This window comes from Entelurus aequoreus, linkage group LG05 (genome assembly GCF_033978785.1).
Source record: "Entelurus aequoreus isolate RoL-2023_Sb linkage group LG05, RoL_Eaeq_v1.1, whole genome shotgun sequence".
Classification (NCBI taxonomy): Eukaryota; Metazoa; Chordata; class Actinopteri; order Syngnathiformes; family Syngnathidae; genus Entelurus; species Entelurus aequoreus.
The window spans coordinates 88,417,252-88,435,165 of record NC_084735.1 but is presented as its reverse complement, the minus strand read 5'-3'; the positions used below and the strand labels follow the sequence as shown (position 1 = coordinate 88,435,165).

The 17,914-nt window shown below is 37.5% G+C and overlaps 1 protein-coding gene across 1 annotated transcript in view; it reads left to right on the top strand.

Moving 5' to 3' along the window:
- Window positions 1-17,914, top strand: part of LOC133649993 (double C2-like domain-containing protein beta) — a 78,139-nt gene that overhangs the window by 10,597 nt on the left and 49,628 nt on the right. Inside the window, exon 3 of the mRNA XM_062046708.1 lies at window positions 10,506-10,529. Coding sequence (XP_061902692.1) covers window positions 10,506-10,529 — 24 coding nt within the window. The remainder of the gene's footprint in view (window positions 1-10,505; window positions 10,530-17,914) is intronic.

The following is a 17,914-nucleotide window of genomic DNA, read 5'->3' as shown; positions in this document are numbered from 1 at the left end:
TCTTCACGCACAACGTTAAAGGATTGGTGGACAAAATGAGACAGAAAAAGAAGTGGCATAAAACACGTCCTAGAAAGTCGGAGAAAGTTACACATGTAAACAAACTAAGGTGAGTTTAAGGACCGCCAAAATTAGTAGGACAAAACGGCGCTCGCCAAATACTTGAATCAGTGAAGCATGTTTAATATAAACAGTGTGATTTGTAACAATTAGGGAGGTTTGTGTCATGTTTGTCCTCCTACAGTAACCATACTAAAACAAAAAAATTTTTTTTTTCCCCATCATCTTTTTCCATTTTTCATACATTTTTGAAAAAGCTCCAGAGAGCCACTAGCCGCGGGTTGCCGACCCCTGGCCTAGGTTTTGGTCTTAGGCTTCCAAACATAAGTTTGCTATGTGTCGATAAGTGATAAGGTTAGTTCAACATTTATTAACGCTAACCTGTGTCCAAAATCAGGAGCTTCGACACTTATTTCGCCAATCTGTGTCCAAAATCAGGAGCACCTATTTATGATAGCCTGTGACCGAAATCAGAAGCGTCAACACTAATTTACACCAACCTGTGTCGGAAATCATGAGCTTGAACACTGATTTATGTCAACCTGCGTTTGAAATGAGGAGTTTTGAGACTTACTTACCCCAATCTCTGTCTGAAATCGGGAGCTTCATCACTTATTTACACCAACCTGTGTCTAAAATCAGGAGCTTGAACACTGATTAACAGCAACAATCTTTAAAATCAGGAGCTTCGACACTTATTAACGCTAACTTGTGTTTGAAATCTGTAGTCTCGACACTTATTTAGGTGAAACTAGATCATCTCTCACGGCACACCAGACTGTATCTCGCGGCACACTAGGCACAGTGGTTGAAAAACACTGATCTAACGTATCCTGGGTCTTCCCCGAGACCCTGACACGTCTCCAGATGCGTGAGCTACCTAATCTTAAAACTGGAATAGTGTCATGTCTTTTGATCATGTTTTTGTTTGGCCATGTGCTGTTTGGTTTTTGGAATCTGTCACGACATGGACTTTGGCGGCGCAAATTACTGCGCGGATTGCTTTCCCGAGATGCAAAACAACTGGACCGGACATGGCGTGAAGGTAGATACTGTACATAATTTATTTTAACACTAAAAAAAGGTGAAAACAAAAGGCGCGCACAAGGCGGAGAACAAACTTAGCTATGAAAACAAAAACTAGCACAAAGGCAAGACTATGGACATAAAACGAAAACACTTACTGTAATACGAATAAACAAAACTTACTTGGTCAAGCATGGAAAGAGCATAGAACTTATGGCATGGCATGAAATAAGAGTATCAACAGGTAAGTATTTTCGTTTTTATGTCCATAGTCTTGCCTTTGTGCTAGTTTTTTGTTTTCATAGCTAAGTTTGTTCTCCGCCTTGTGCGCGCCTTTTGTTTTCACCTTTTGTTAATGTTAAAATAAATGATGTATCTACCTTCACGCCCTGTCCGGTCCAGTTGTTTTGCATCTCGGGAAAGCAATCTACGCGGTAATTTGCGCCGCCAAAGTCCATGTCATGACAGAATGTCGCCAGCCGACCAACAGAAAAAGACAGGCTTAAATAACAGTGACATGATTGGTGACAGGTGTGTGAGTCCAAATGAGCAACAGGTGAAACTAATGGGTAACCATGGAAACAAAACAAGGGAGTGAAAAAGCAGGAACTAAGTGTCCAAAAACCAAACAGCACATGGCCAAACAAAAACATGATCAAAAGACATGACAGAATAGTATTGCTTTGGTACAATGATTCTCAAACTTTTTACATCACCTCAAAAATATTTGGCATTGCCATTGCGGGGAGTTAAATATTTCAGCAAAGAAAAATACAATTTCAACTCAAGTTCAGCAAATCTCTGGTTGATAAATGTGTATTTATTACATTACGTGGACCACCAGTGTAAGACGAGAGCTTGACCAGATTGTCTTTTTGCAGCCTTCCAATGTTGATGTAGTAAATCCACTTCAGGAGGTTTCTTCCGCCCGGGTAGGTAGTGGTGATGACGCGGTAGTGTGGTTCCGACTTCCATTTCAGTGGTCATATTTCCTATCTCCTGTGTGTCGTTCCGGGATAGCTTGAGCGGAGCCAAGGTGGCACTATAGGCCTCTTGATTTATGACCAACGTTTTCCGGACTGACCGTTTTTTGGCCACCATCTCGCTCCATCCAGACAAGGCTCTTCTTTCTGGAATAACGACATGGACCATGAACTGAATCTGTCTCACTTAACTTTGTTGTTTCTTGACCAGGTCTTAAGTCTTCACCAGACATCAGTCTTTTTTTTCCGTTTTTACAAAGACCCACCGTCACCCGCCTCCGTCAAGCAGTCAACACTAAATGTTACCTCCATTACTCGGCCTGACTAAAGCAATTACCACCCCTGCCTTTCCTCCACCTTTTCATTCGAAGACAAATGATGTTATTTCCACATCCAGCCTGTCTTTTGTGCGTGTGTTTCCAACCTACAAAAAAGGGGGGGGGGGGAATTGTACCTTGATGACTCAAGCGTCAGGCCCACAAGGCTTCTTTACACTCTTACATTATTGAAACAGTAACGGTTCGTACCCAGGTTTATTTTGGTCATTGCCCCAAGTGCATTAATCAGTTCCAGCTTGTAGCAGCGTTCCCCATCTCTACTAAACAACGGTGCCACGTAGCTTTTCGTGGCGTTTACTATACATTAGTCTTGTCCCGATACCAATATTTTGGTACCGGTACCAAAATTATTTAGATTCTTTTCGGTACTTTTCTAAATAAAGGGGACCAAAAAAATTGCATTACTGGTTTTATTTTAACAAAAAAATCTTACGGTACATTAAACAAATGTTTCTTATTGCAAGTTTGTCCTTAAATAAAATAGTGAACATACAAGACAACTTGTCTTTTAGTAGTAAGTAAACAAACAAAGGCTCCTAATTTAGTCTGCTGACATATGCAGTAACATATTGTGTCATTTATCATTCTATTATTTTGTCAACATTATTAAGGACAAGTGGTAGAAAATGAATTATTAATCTACTTGTTAATTTACTGCTATTATCTGTATTATTATTACACTTCTGTTAAAATGTAATAATCACTAATTTTTCTGTTGTTTGATACTTTACATTAGTTTTGGATGATACCACAAATTTGGGTATCAATCCGATACCAAGTCATTACAGGATCATACTTTGGTCATATTCAAAGTCCTCATGTGTCCAGGGACATATTTCCTGAGTTTGTAAACATAATATTGATTTAAAAAAAACAAAAGAAGATGTTGTGATGCCAAAAAATATTGACGTAATCATAGTAGTATCGATTAGATACGCTATTGTACTTCTGGATGTCAGGTGTAGATCTACCATTGGCGTTTGTTTACATTGTGACGCGGGTGAGCTACGGTGTGTAGTGAAGCATGTTTAGCTATTCCTCGTCCTGCAGGGATGATACTTGTAAGAAATGTACTTTATTTGTCACCATAGAGGCGACGTTTGATGATTTTAAAGTAGCTAAAAACACTGCCGACTGTGGATGAATGTTAGCCACTAGCAAAGCCATTTTTAAAACACAGCTTTCAGAGCTTCAGTGTGAAAAGCTTCAACTTTATAGTTTGTTTTTAGGCCAAAATACGTCCATTCTCCCTCTTATGTCGCCACAGTTTGTCTGCTTGTCAGTACACCGTGCGTATGTGTTGCCTAACACGTGCCGCTTGCTCGTTTTACAAGCAATATCATGACGTGATGACGGCGCCATTGTGGCAAGCATTATAGCACCGTTTTTAATTAGTAGGATAGGATAGACTTTTATTTATTCCACAATGGGGAAATTACGTTGTTGCAGTGCAGGTTTTTACATACAGTAACGGAGGTAAAGTTTAACAAAAAATAGTAATACATGCTACATCTTACGTAGCGGCACACTTGCCAACCCTCCCGAATTTTCCGGGAGACTCCCCAAATTCAGCGCCTCTCCCGAAAACCTCCCGGGACAAATATTATCCCGAAAATCTCCCGGTTTTCAGCCGGAGCTGGAGGCCACGCCCCCTCCAGCTTCATGCGGACCTGAGTGAGGACAGCCTTTTTTCACGTCCACTTTCCCACGATATAAACAGCGTGCCTGCCCAATCACGTTATTCCATACGAGGCGTCCGGCATACCGCCGATGAGCATGGTGCAGATGGAGAAGATCTTCTCGGCGTCCGTGTTGGCGCACACGTTGCCAAAACCGACGCTGGTCAGGCTGCTGAGGGTGAAGTAGAGGGCGGCGATGTACGAGCTGCGCACCGACGGGCCGCCGACCGTGTTGTTGACGTAGGGCATCTCCAGGCGTTTGCCCAGCTCATGGAGCCATCCTCGGGGAAGAGACGGGAGGACAACAGGGTAACAAGAACTAAATCATCCAGACTAGAGATAAATTGTATTATTATGTTCATCGTACCTAAAAATAAATATATATATTAATTAAAACAAAACAAAACTAAATAAATGTTTACTATATTTTGCTACACACATCAAAATTAATTGTATTTTTATTTGTATTTTTTCTGACTCATTACATCCAGCCATATAATTATACATTAAAATAAACACATTTGAAATAATTAATTTTAAATGATCATAATAACTCATTTAAAATGATCATATTTAATTATTAAAATAATTGCTTGTTTATCAACAACTTTAGAATTTTATTCATTACCTTTTGAAGCTCTCAGAAGCCAAGTTATGTTATATTTCTTAAGATTTATTTATGCAAGTTTGAAGTATCAATTATCTAAACACACACATATTTTCAGGATGTAGATATATATATATATATATATATATATATATATATATATATATATATATATATATATATATATATATATATATATATATATATATATATATATATATATATATATATATATATATATATATATATATATGAAATACTTGACTTGGTAAATTCTAGCTATAAATATACTCCTCCCCTCTTAACCACGCTCCCCACCCCACCCCCGACAACGCCCCCCACCCGAAATCGGAGGTCTCAAGGTTGGCAAGTATGCGTAGCGGTATTTTATTAGTATCGGTATACCTTACAACTAGAGATGTCCGATAATGTCGGCCTGCCGATATTATCGGCCGATATATGCGTTAAAATGTAATATCGGAAATTATCGGTATCGGTTTTTCTATTATCGGTATCGTTTTTTTTTTTATTAAATCAACATAAAAAACACAAGATACACTTACAATTAGTGCACCAACTCAAAAAACCTCCCTCCCCCATTTACACTCATTCACACAAAAGGGTTGTTTCTTTCTGTTATTAATATTCTGGTTCCTACATTATATATCAATATATATCAATACAGTCTGCAAGGGATACAGTCCGTAAGCACACATGATTGTGCGTGCTGCTGGTCCACTAATAGTACTAACCTTTAACAGTTAATTTTACTAATTTTCATTCATTACTAGTTTCTATGTAACTGTTTTTATATTGTTGTACTTTATTTTTTATTCAACAAAATGTTTTTAATTAATTTATGTTATTTTACTAATTTTTTAAAAAAGTACGTTATCTTCACCATACCTGGTTGTCCAAATTAGGCATAATAATGTGTTAATTCCAAGACTGCATATATCGGTTGATATCGGTATCGGTTGATATCGGTATCGGTAATTAAAGAGTTGGACAATATCGGAATATCGGATATCGGCAAAAAGCCATTATCGGACATCCCTACTTACAACCCTACCAGGGATTTGAACTTGGGTCGCCAGCATGAGAGACGAGAGTGCTAGCAACCGAACTAAAAGCCCGCAATATCAACTCAATAGCCAGCACTGCTCCTGAGGTCTTCAGGAAGTGAGGTTTTTCAACATACTTGAGGCCCAGCCACACAGCCCGATAGAAAGGGGCTCAAAAGTAAGGTGCCACTTTTAAAAATGAGCTTGCTCGCTGCTAATTTACATTGCTTATGACATCTACATTATTAGCATTAGCAATTTTACATGGCAATTTCCACACCTCCAAAAGTGGTAACAAAAACTACAACTAAGATGCACATTACAATCAAACAGCTGGGGTGTAATAAGTACAACACTTACAGTATGAACACATAAATTGTGAACAGGAAGTGAACAAAAAGTTTTAGCAACTGTTATGTAAAGAAAAGGGGTAGGATTAAATAAGCTCTGCTTCTTCCTACTCCTTTTCGAACATGTTGAAAAGAGAAACTGGAAATTGTGATGTATCATGTTGTATGCTTGCATGTTCGAAATAAACTCAAACTCAACTCAACTCAACAACTCAACTTTGTAGGACTTTAGAAAAACAAAGTGGCACTTGCAAAGAAGGCTGAGAAATTTAAGAAAGAAAAAAATACACCAACTGGACAGCACAGATATTATCAACTGATCTTATCAATGAACAAATTAAGATTTATTATCACATAACCACACAAGATAACCAATAAAATTAATACTTTTGGGTGCTGATATATCAATTCTCAGGTACCACAAATTGGTACCGTATTGGTTCAATTGTGAAAGGCATCTCTAATAATGCAAGATTTCTATCTTATTCTATCGTAAGACTTGCTGAAGCGTGAGGGCTGTACTCACTTTTGGGATTTGCAGTAACACACTTTACATTACACGCACAGGTTTATTTCTGTTGTGTTTTTATTTATGGACCCATGGGAGGGAAAAAAACCCAAAAAAAACATCCGCTTGCTCATGAATCAGACACGAAGGTCTAAGACCTGTTAATTCATCCCCGCCTACACGACAACCTACCTTAACACGCCGCTGCCGTCTTCTCATCCGGCTCTTTTTCCTGCAGTTTGTCCTTTTGTTTCCCAGCACACCCACGCTAACATGTAAAAGAGAACACACACCTCAGGTTTCCACATCCTTGCCCATGTGGGTTTCTTACAGTTGTTTTTTATGCATTTATTTTGACTGTGATAAAAAAACTTACTACTAGGAGTAACACAGAATGTTGCCAAGGGACAGTTAAGAGAGCATAACCTTGACAACCACAGTGTAATGTACCGTATTTAGGGCGCACCGGATTATAAGGCGCACTGCCGATGAATGGTCTATTTTCAAACTTTTTTCATATATAAGGCGCAACCATTATAGGGCGCATTAAAGGAGTCTTTTTTTTTTTTTTTAATGGAAAACACTTCTTTGTGGTCTACATAACATGTAATGGTGGTTCTTCGGTCAAAATGTTGCATAGATTATGTTTTACAGACCATCTTCAAGCCGTTTTTCTGACAGTCGCTTCTCTAATAACTAAAGTTCCTTGGGTGAATAATGTAAACTCACTACACCGGTATGTTTTAGCGCTTTCATGGCGAGTTTACTGACAGATATAAGTAAGAACTTTACGCTACTTTATATTAGAAATGGCAACAGCGGAGGATGAATGTCCCATAACAAGAAGATAAGAGTAAAAGAAGAAGCTTATCGACTACGGACTACAAAGGCAGACGCGCACAGGACTTATGCAGATCCCAAATACACATCAGCAGGAACCAGAAGGTAAGAAAAGTTGGTTTTGCATAATATTGCGAAACAAAACGCCAGATACCACCATAATAATAGTTGTATGTTTAATGCGCCAACAATCCACCAAGCGGTGCGGCTTCATAGCTTACCAAAGTCGTACTAAAACATTTTATTAGATTTTTGAGCCCAGTGTGTAATGTTCTATATTTTCAATGGAACATATAAAATGTTGGTGTGGTTTATTTGAGTCATATTGCCATCATAGTGCAGTCTACATGTATCTCTTATGTGTGACTGCCATCTACTGGTCACACTTATCATTACAGCATGTACCAAATAAAATAGCTTCGAGGTCGGTAAGCAAAATCAGAATTATTCCGTACATTAGGCGCACCGGGTTATAAGGCGCACTGTCGACTTTTGAAGAAAAAGAAGGATTTTAAGTGCGCCTTATAGTGTGGAAAATACGGTAATAAAATACATTTTTGTATTAGGATTTTTCATTATGGTATCGAGGCGTCTCGATTTCCCACACAGAACTGCGATATTGTCACCCTAATGGTGAGCGATAGTGCCAAAGGAAAGGCGGTTGTTGTAACATTTGTTCGGGAATACTTGGCCTTTCCCGTTTTGAAATACATGAACGGACAAACACAAGTGGAATAGACGAAAGCAGCGCGTTAGCACGAGCTGGAACTATTCACGCGGAATTAGAATTTTCTAAAAATAAAATAATAATTCTGTTTTTTCAAACTGTTATTGTTGAATTTCACTACTTTTTGCAACTACTTAACAAGAAAATATTCTAAACAATGTGGACATTTGCAGAGGTTGGAAAAACGATCGATTTTTTGATGCATCACGATTGGAACGTAGATGATTCTGCATCGATGGTCAAATGACCAAATCCTGATTATTTATGTTTTATAAGATATACGTTAAATAAAGGAATATACATGGTTCTAAAATGCTGAATTAGCGAGGACAAACAAGGAGGAGGGAGGAGGAGAGTACAATCTATATGCTAGTCGTGGTGCTAAGGTAGCTTCAATGTAAACCCCAGAAAATAATAAATGCTTTCCACACTTCAACATAAGTCTGAAATTGCGTTACAGCAGAGAGTAACCGACAAACGAGGAAATTAGCAAGTCGATTAATAAAATCAGGAGATTCTGGCAATAATATTGCCAGAAGCCATAGATATGAATGAGTAGATAGACAATGCATGTTTTTGAGCTGCAGGTTTATGGTGACTGGGGGCAAAGTGTCTGAAAATTATTACATTTTCTAAAAATGAAATAATTCAGACTGTTTAAGTAGTTACTGTTAAATTTCACTAGTTTTTACAACTATGTTTTCTAAGAAAATTAAAGCTTAAAGGTTTTAGGCCGTTTTCACAATGCTACTCTGAATAAAGAAATAGCCAAAAAACAAACATCTACTACAGAGGCTCTTAGGACGATATGTCGTCTTTTTTTGTTGTATTTTTTAAATTCGAAAATAGTAGTTATTGGATAGTTACCTTCAAGCAGTTTGCAATATTTTAAGTTTCATTCTAAAAATCATAAAGTTCAAGGTGACCCTGATTTGTACCCGAAGGTAGATTTGCTTTGTGGTGTAAAATGGAGAATGGCATCTGCATATACATTCAAATTAAAAAAAAAAGTATTAACACAAAATAAATCACAACATGACAAAAGCTAAGCAGTCTTATGTTTCACAGTTATTTAGTAAAATAGCAAACCGTGACCTTGTGACAGAAGCACATACCAAATTGTGACTGTGGAAGTCGCTTCCTAGCTCTCCCACTGTCAGACACGGCACCGGAGCCAAGCGTGCAGGTTTAACAAGGTTTTTAACGATAATGTTGTCAACAAAAGTTTTCTCTCCTAGTAGAACTTGACTTTTCAGTCACGTCCGTATCCTCCCCCCCCTCCGCTTACTGTTAAACACAACAGATGATTAGATTAACACGTACCACCTCTGAAATCTAATCACCTGCCAGCTGTGTCTCGCCATCAGCACAGCCACGCCCCCGTCTGATGGTGCTCTGTCCTCAGCACCATGGACAGAGGCGGTGACCTTTGCTCCTGCAGGCAGCGCTGGCCACATCTCCCTCCACAGTGACCCTTACATTACTACCAATAGGAACGGAGAATGTTGCTGAGTGACAAACTGTCAAACGGTGATAAACGGTGCGTCGTGGAGGACGCAGGAGGTTGTTGTGATTTAAGGATGCAGACGAAAGAGGTAGGAGCGTGCAGTAAACAAATATTATTTATTGATGTAATGAACAAAAAGCGAGAGCAACGGGGAAGAGCTTTGACTCGACAGGCTATGACGAAAACAAAACAAAATGCAAAACACTTACAGGAGATGTTGAGCAGATGGCGTCCACAAAGTAGTGTACTTACGCTTAGCATCAAAAGGATCATCTATGGTTACCAGAGAATAGAGAATCGATAACAATGTCCCGACCACGAAGGTAGAAAAAGGATCAAAATAGTGTTGATTGCAAACAGAAAACAGGTGAGGGGAAATGCTTCGGAACAAAAGTGAAGCAGCCAGGGGAAAACAGCAACAAAACCGGAAAAGCCGCCAAAATAAAAGCACAGGACAGGAACTAACACAAAACACCGGAGAACACTAACAAACATAAAGGGTGTAACCAGCCGTGACACAAACAGGGGACATGTCGAGAAGGCGTAACCGTGGCGACCGCAGCCTAAAAGGTCGACAAGTGGCCATCTGACAGTGACAAAGTGAGAAAGCCACTTGGACTGCTGACTCAAGGGTTTCAATATGGGGGGGAAAATGTAAACATCCTATGTTGTTTAATTCTCTTATGTCCCTAATTGTTTTATTTTCCATCTTATTAACTTTGACATTGTCCTGTCTCTTGTTTCTTTTCCCTCCTTTTTTCTTCTTTTGCATGCTTCCACCACGCCTTTGTGTTGCCGTTTTATATGTGCAAACAGCTCCCTGTTCCCAGATACAAAAAGGTAAGCCACTGAGATCCTTCCAAAAGCCCAAGCAGTCCCCTTTTCGTCTTGTATAAACCAGCAGATCCGCACCTGTGAACCCTGATAGACACCGCCACCCCTCATTGTGATTCTATTACCAAATGTACTGAACGTGCTCTTCCGTCAGACGCCATTCCTCGTCGTTAGAAAGCGCTACGCATCTGAAATAGATCATTAGGCCAGTCAACTAATCGCGAGCATTTGTTACACTATAGCCACAAATGGCGACAGGCACATACGTTGGCGAAACAGGGCCGGAAAAGGTCAAGCAATTTCCCGTTAAAGCTGATTAATTTCAGCTTAAACGGCATCCCTCGGAAGCGGACGCACCAGCAGGGCTGATTAAATGGAGTTGGGACAGCTGATTTTATTTAGGCTTTTTGACTCATTTATCCTGACGCATTTGCTCGGCTAGCAATTTGCTGATTTTCTTCACAAAGCCTGTAGTCCGGAGGTGTCAAAGTCATTTTAAATGGGCGGGGGGCACACGGAGAAAAATCTACTCCTTGATAGGGATGATGTTTGATAAGGAATTATCGAGTTTGAGCCTATTATCGAATCCTCTTATCGAACCGATTCCTTATCGATTCTCTTATCGAGTCCAGATAGGTTGTTGTATATGGAAAAAAACACACAATATTTGGTTTAACAAAAGCTCACTTTTATTATATAATAAATAAATAAAAAATCTAATAAATAAATAAATATTGACTGTTACCCACCTAAAAAAATAAAATAAAATAAATAAATATTGACTGTTGTTACCCAAAGTATATTAAGTGGGATTTTTCAGAGAAACAAATATATACAGTAACACAAAAACAACATGTCTCTGTGATCACTATAGGTGTATAAATAATAATATAGTGTTAAATAAAATCAGTCCCTTGGGCACAAAACTGAAAATAATACAGCTCTCCAAAAAGTGCACTTCTGCTGCTATTTGACATAACTGTTTGTTATGATGCTTTGACATTTTTGCACTTTATTTCTTTATTGAAAGAAAATTCTATGAAGAGAAAAGTTCTTTGCAAATGTGGTTACAATGCTAAAAAATTAAAAGTCAAAGCTAACAAAAGAAATACACTTTATTGAGTTAACATTATTTCTTTATAGGGGGAAAAATGTTATGAGCTAGAGAATATAACAACTACACTACCCAGCATGCAACGGGAGTTACGAGCATGCGCGGTAGCCCCGAAAAGTGTTTCATGTTGCCACGCTGTGAAAGTAAACGTCAAGAACTCAGCCAACACGCCTCGTCTGCATTATTTATAATTAGACAGACAACACATCTACAGTGTGATTTTGTTTTGTTTACAAGGAAAGAACAACAAAATTTAAAAACGGGAGATATGTTGTATATATATGTATGTGCTGCGGTTGTTTTAAGAACGTTGCGACAGCTGCCGTAAAGGAGGTGCGTTGCTAGCCTGGTTGCTATGTTTCCGGTTGGTCGTAAAAGTGTTCGTCATGTGTTTTACCCTGCTCAAATCTCTCAGTAAAGTTATTCGATGGATTATAGCTTTTGTTTTGAACTTTATTACACCTTGGAGCGCTTTTTCCCGTCCATTGTTTCCCTGCTTTCCCTATCTGCGCCTAATGACTGAGCTACGTTACGTAATTTCTTGTGATGTCCCACGGAGCATTTCTGTTCGGGATGGGATTCGAATAAAGAATCAACTCTTTTCCTTTACTATAGTGGTCTCGATAACGGGTACCGGTTCTCAAAAACGGATTTGAGTCCGAGGACTCGGTTCTTTTCTTATCAAACAACCGGGAAAACCGGTTTCGAGTATCATCCCTACTCCCAAGTGGGTCGGACTGGTAAAATCCCGACATGTTAACCATAAAAATAAAGACAACTTCAGATTGTTTTCTTTGTTTCGAAATAGAACAAGCACATTCTGAATATATCCATCCTTTCATCCATTTTCTACCGCTTGTCCCATTCGGGGTGGCGGGGGGTGCCGGAGCCTATCTCAGCTGCATTCGGGCGGAAGGCGGGGTACACCCTGGACAAGGCTGAGTCATACCAAAGACTATAAAAATGGGACCCATTACCTCCCTGCTTCACTGCAAAAACTGAAATCTAAGTAAGATTAAATATCTCAAATAAGGGTGATATTTGCTTAATTTCTGTCTGATAAGATAATTCTTCTCACTAAACAGATTTTATGTAAGAGTCAGTGTTTCCCACACATTCATTTATTTGTGGCGGCCCGCCACGAAAGAATTACGTCCGCCACAATTTTTTTTTTTTTTTTTAAATTAAAAAAAATAATAATAATAATAATAAAAAATTTTTTTGTTTTTTTTGTTTTTTTGTCCTGTCCAGCTTTTTAGGCAAATCATATAGTTGATGTAGATGCCCATATAGGCTGTTCAGATTTACTTTACAAAAGAGAAGTGTAGGATACTTCTCTTGTTGCCTTATTTGTATTTGGCCACTACTGTTTTCTGTTTATTTGTTACTGACTGTGGCAGGACACCTCTGCCTCTGTTTCACTTTATGTTGCTGGTAAATAATATGGTTGTAGTAGTAGGCTAAAGTTAAATTATTTAGTATGCACTAATTAAAGGGGCAGAGTTTTAAGAGACATTTTAGCTTTTATATTTTATAAGATATATTTTTTGTAAGAACCACAATTAATAAATATATTTCAGTGAATAACTTTTTGTTCAAATCTGTATATAAATATGTACATAAAGTGTTGTAATTATATTGTAAAATGGATGGATGGATGGATGGATGGACGTTTAAAACAAAACTGTTATTATTAATTAGTAAGTATACATTTTTTGAGCCATTTTAGAGAAAATCATATCATTGTAGTAAATTATGCAAATTACTCGATGATGTCATGGTGACCACGCCCATAGCCACGCCCCCACCGCCACAGGTATCTTGGCAGTTTATGGGAAACACTGGGAGTGTTTTACTTGTTTTAAGGGTTTTGGTCCTAAATGATCTCAGTAAGATATTACAGCTTGTTGCTGAGATTTGATGACCTATATTGAGTAAAACATGCTTGAAACTAGAATATCAACTGATGCAAAGCTGTGTCATCAACACTCACAAGTATAAAACTGCTTTTTTAAAGTAATAATTTTCAATGAAACAATAGAAAATGCGTATTCATATAGTAGTACAGTTGGCACAGTACAGTAAACTGACAGTTAATATTTAAACATATAACATGTGATATTTCTAACAATTTTGAACAGAAAAGTTTCATGCACATTCAGATAAATTCTTCAAAATTACAATTAAAAAATGTTTGGCCTGGGGCCGGGCTGTATATATGCGCACTAATTGACTGAAAGAGCACGCACTTGTCGCGATGATGTCATGTTGTCGATGGAAAAATTCATTTTTAGACAATATGATTTGCCTGAGCGGCTAGGAGACCCCGAGAGTAACAAGCGGTTGCCTTGTTGCCTTTCCATTAAGAACAATAATTTAGTTTTTAGTATAAGTTTGCTGGTTTCAAGAAATGTAATGCCGAGCGCATATCATTATGTCAAGATAATGGCACTAGCATTTACTTAATTTAAGAATATTTTTCAACATATTGAGCAAAAAGGTCTCTTTTTTTTTCTACCAAGAAAAGTGCACTTGTTATTACTGAGAATATACTTATTTTAAGGTATTTTGGGGTTCATTGAGGTTAGCTCATTTTACTTGTTTTGGAAAGTCTTGACAAGCCAAATTTTCTTGTTTTATTGGCAGATAATTTTGCTTAGTTCAAATAAAATACCCCTAATTTTTGTTTGTTTTTTCTTGTTTTTGAACACTGACTTTTTGCAGTTTTGGCACTCAGCATCAAGGGTTGGAATTGGGGGTTGAATCAACAAAAATGATTCCCTGGGCGTGGCCACCGCTGCTGCTCACTGCTCCCCTCACCTCCCAGTGGGTGATCAAGAGTGATGGGTCAAATGCAGAGAATAATTTCGCCACACCTAGTGTGTGTGTGATAATAATTGGCACTTTAACTTTATCCTGTTGTTGGGTTTTTTTTACACTTACATGTTGCGGTTAATAATATTCTATCTTTATTTGTTGTTATTTCTATTTTCTGAATAAATGACGTGATAATGTTCATCAGTCAACTCATTGGTGTTCATTTTTAATCCATCAAGATAAAAAAATGATATCAAAATCGAATTACAGTATGTTATTTATGTAGTTTGCTCATTTTACTCTAACACTATGTGGTTTATTTTGTACATATCAAAGATACCAAGAATTGCTATTGCAAAGACAATGCCAATATGCAAATGCAAATACAGTGGAAGGCCACACAGGAAAATTTATGAAAATATGCCACAAAGGCATCCATTTATGTAAATGCTGTAATTATAGCTAAACCATGGCGAGAGAACAGATTAAGCAAAACAAAGAGCTATTAGATAGATTTAAATGTGTATTTAGAGGACGTCGGCAGCGGCAATATGGATCAAATCTACAGTAATGTTTTTTTTACTCTGCACTAGGGCTGAAAACTGTATCACGATATAGGTGTTTTATATTGATGATTATTGATATTTTTTATGACCTATGGAAAATATGGACCAGGAGAAAGAAATATTAACATTTTTATTTCAAACGTAAACTTTCTCTGATTATAATGTCCTCAAATATCAAGGCAGAAAGGAAAGCAAATGGCAACACAACCGTGGAAAACCACAATAAACACTCAATCATAACCTCTTTAAATTGAGGTGCGAAAATAAGGAAAATGTTTGAAATGCAAACAAAACAGTGCAAAGTGTGAACATGTAAACATAGAGAAACCGGACACGAACAATTTCTTGCAAGTTTACCGGCAAGAAGTTACGTGGCCTGTGTAACATTTAATTTGGTCTGTTATTCTTATTTAGGTATGGAAATGATTTTACGTTTTGCAGTAATTATTGTTTAAATATTATTGTACAAAATTATATTTTTTAAGTAACACATTTGTTTTATGCTGCTATTTATTTTTATTCAGACAGTCCTGCACTTGTGTCCCTACCTGCTGTTTCCGTACATTCGAATAGGGAACGGCCAGGGGTTGAAAAGAAAAGAGGACTACCATCTGTTTGAAAAAAATCCTAAAAAACTGTAAAGGTGACTTTTCCTGTTTTATCGACAATTTCATCGCCCTCTGCAGCACATCTTTCATTTCCCTCCTCACTCCATGTCGAGAATCAACAAGATGGAGCAACCAAACTGATACTGTTACGTGATTGGCTGTTAGCGTGTCTGTCCCATTGCTCAGCGATCCCTTCCTGTTTTGCTAGGTTAAGATTTCCTCCGACCCAAAAATAAAAAATAAATACATTTAAAAAAAATAAAAACAACAAAATATATATATATATATATATATATATATATATATATATATATATATATATATATATATATATATATATATATATATATATATATATATATATATATATATATATATATATATTTTGTTGTTTTTATTTTTTTATTTATGTTAGGTCAGGAAAAAACACAGAGGCTATTTCATCCCTACAAGCCTGTTTCGCAGGTTTCCCTGCTCTTCAGGGGATTATGTTTACAAAATCCCCTCACACTCAAACACACAACGCAACACAACAAACACACTGATTTTGTAAATATATTTCCGTGAAGAGCAGGGAAACCGAACATGTCCTCTTTTGCTAGCATGCTAGCAGCTAACGGGCTACGATAGACTGACCATACGTCCTTTTTTCCACCGGACATGTCCTCTTTTGCGGAGCTGTCAGGGCGGAGTTTCTTAAATGCCTCGAATGTCCGGCATTTTGAGTATTGTTTACACAACCTGCAGTACGCTACTTAATATGTCCGTGTGGAAACTCGTTTGGTACACCTACGCACCGAACCGAAACCCCCGTACCGAAACGGTTCGATACAAATACACGTACCGTTACACCCCTATTATTTTGATTATTGTTTCTCAGCTGTTTGTAAATGTTGCAGTTTATAAATAAAGGTTAAAAAAAATAAAATTAACAAATAAATTAAAAAACATAGCTTCAGCGCATGCGCATAGCATAGATCCAACGAATCGATGACTAAATTAATCGCCAACTATTTTTATAATCGATTTTAATCGATTTAATCGATTAGTTATTGCAGCCCTAATATATATATATATATATATATATATATATATATATATATATATATATATATATATATATATATATATATATATATATATATATATATATATATATATATATATATATATATATATATATATATATATATTTATTATATATTTATTTTTATTTATATATATTCGTTAGGTCAGGAAAAAACACAGAGGCTTTTTCATCTCTACAAGCCTGTTTCGCAGGTTTCCCTGCTCTTCAGGGGACTAGGTTTACAAAATCCCCTCACTCTCAAACACCCAACACAACACAACAAACACACTGATTTTGTAAATATAATTCCGTGAAGAGCAGGGAAACCTGTGAAACAGGCTTGTAGGGATGAAATATATACAGCAACACTTTAGTATGGGGAACACATATTCACCATTAATTAGTTGCTTATTAACGTGCGTGGCGAAGTTGGTAGAGTGGCCGTGCCAGCAATCGGAGGGTTGCTGGTTACTCGGGTTCAATCCCCACCTTCTACCATCCTAGTCATGTCCGTTGTGTCCTTGGGTAAGACACTTCACCCTTGCTCCTGATGGCTGCTGGTTAGCGCCTTGCATGGCAGCTCCCGCCATCAGTGTGTGAATGTGTGTGTGAATGGGTGAATGTGGAAATACTGTCAAAGCGCTTTGAGTACCTTGAAGGTAGAAAAGCGCTATACAAGTATAACCCATTTATCATTTATTTATTTATTTATAACTTAGTAACATATTGGCTCTAAATTTGTCATTATTAAATACTTATTCATGCCTTATTCTGCATGGCCTTATTATACAACCAGTAAGCCATTAAAGGCCTACTGAAATGAATTTTTTTTATTTAAACGGGGATAGCAGATCTATTCTATGTGTCATACTTGATCATTTCGCGATATTGCCATATTTTTGCTGAAAGGATTTAGTATAGAACAACGACGATAAAGATTGCAACTTTTGGTATCTGATAAAAAAAAGGCTTGCCCCTACCGGAAGTAGCGTGACGTAGTCAGTTGAACATATACGCAAAGTTCCCTATTGTTTACAATGATGGCCGCATGAAGTGAGAGAGATTCGGACCGAGAAAGCGACAATTTCCCCATTAATTTGAGCGAGGATGAAAGATTTGTGGATGAGTAAAGTGCAAGTGAAGGACTAGTGGGGAGTTGAAGCTATTCAGATAGGGAAGATGCTGTGAGAGCCGGGGGTGACCTGATATTCAGCTGG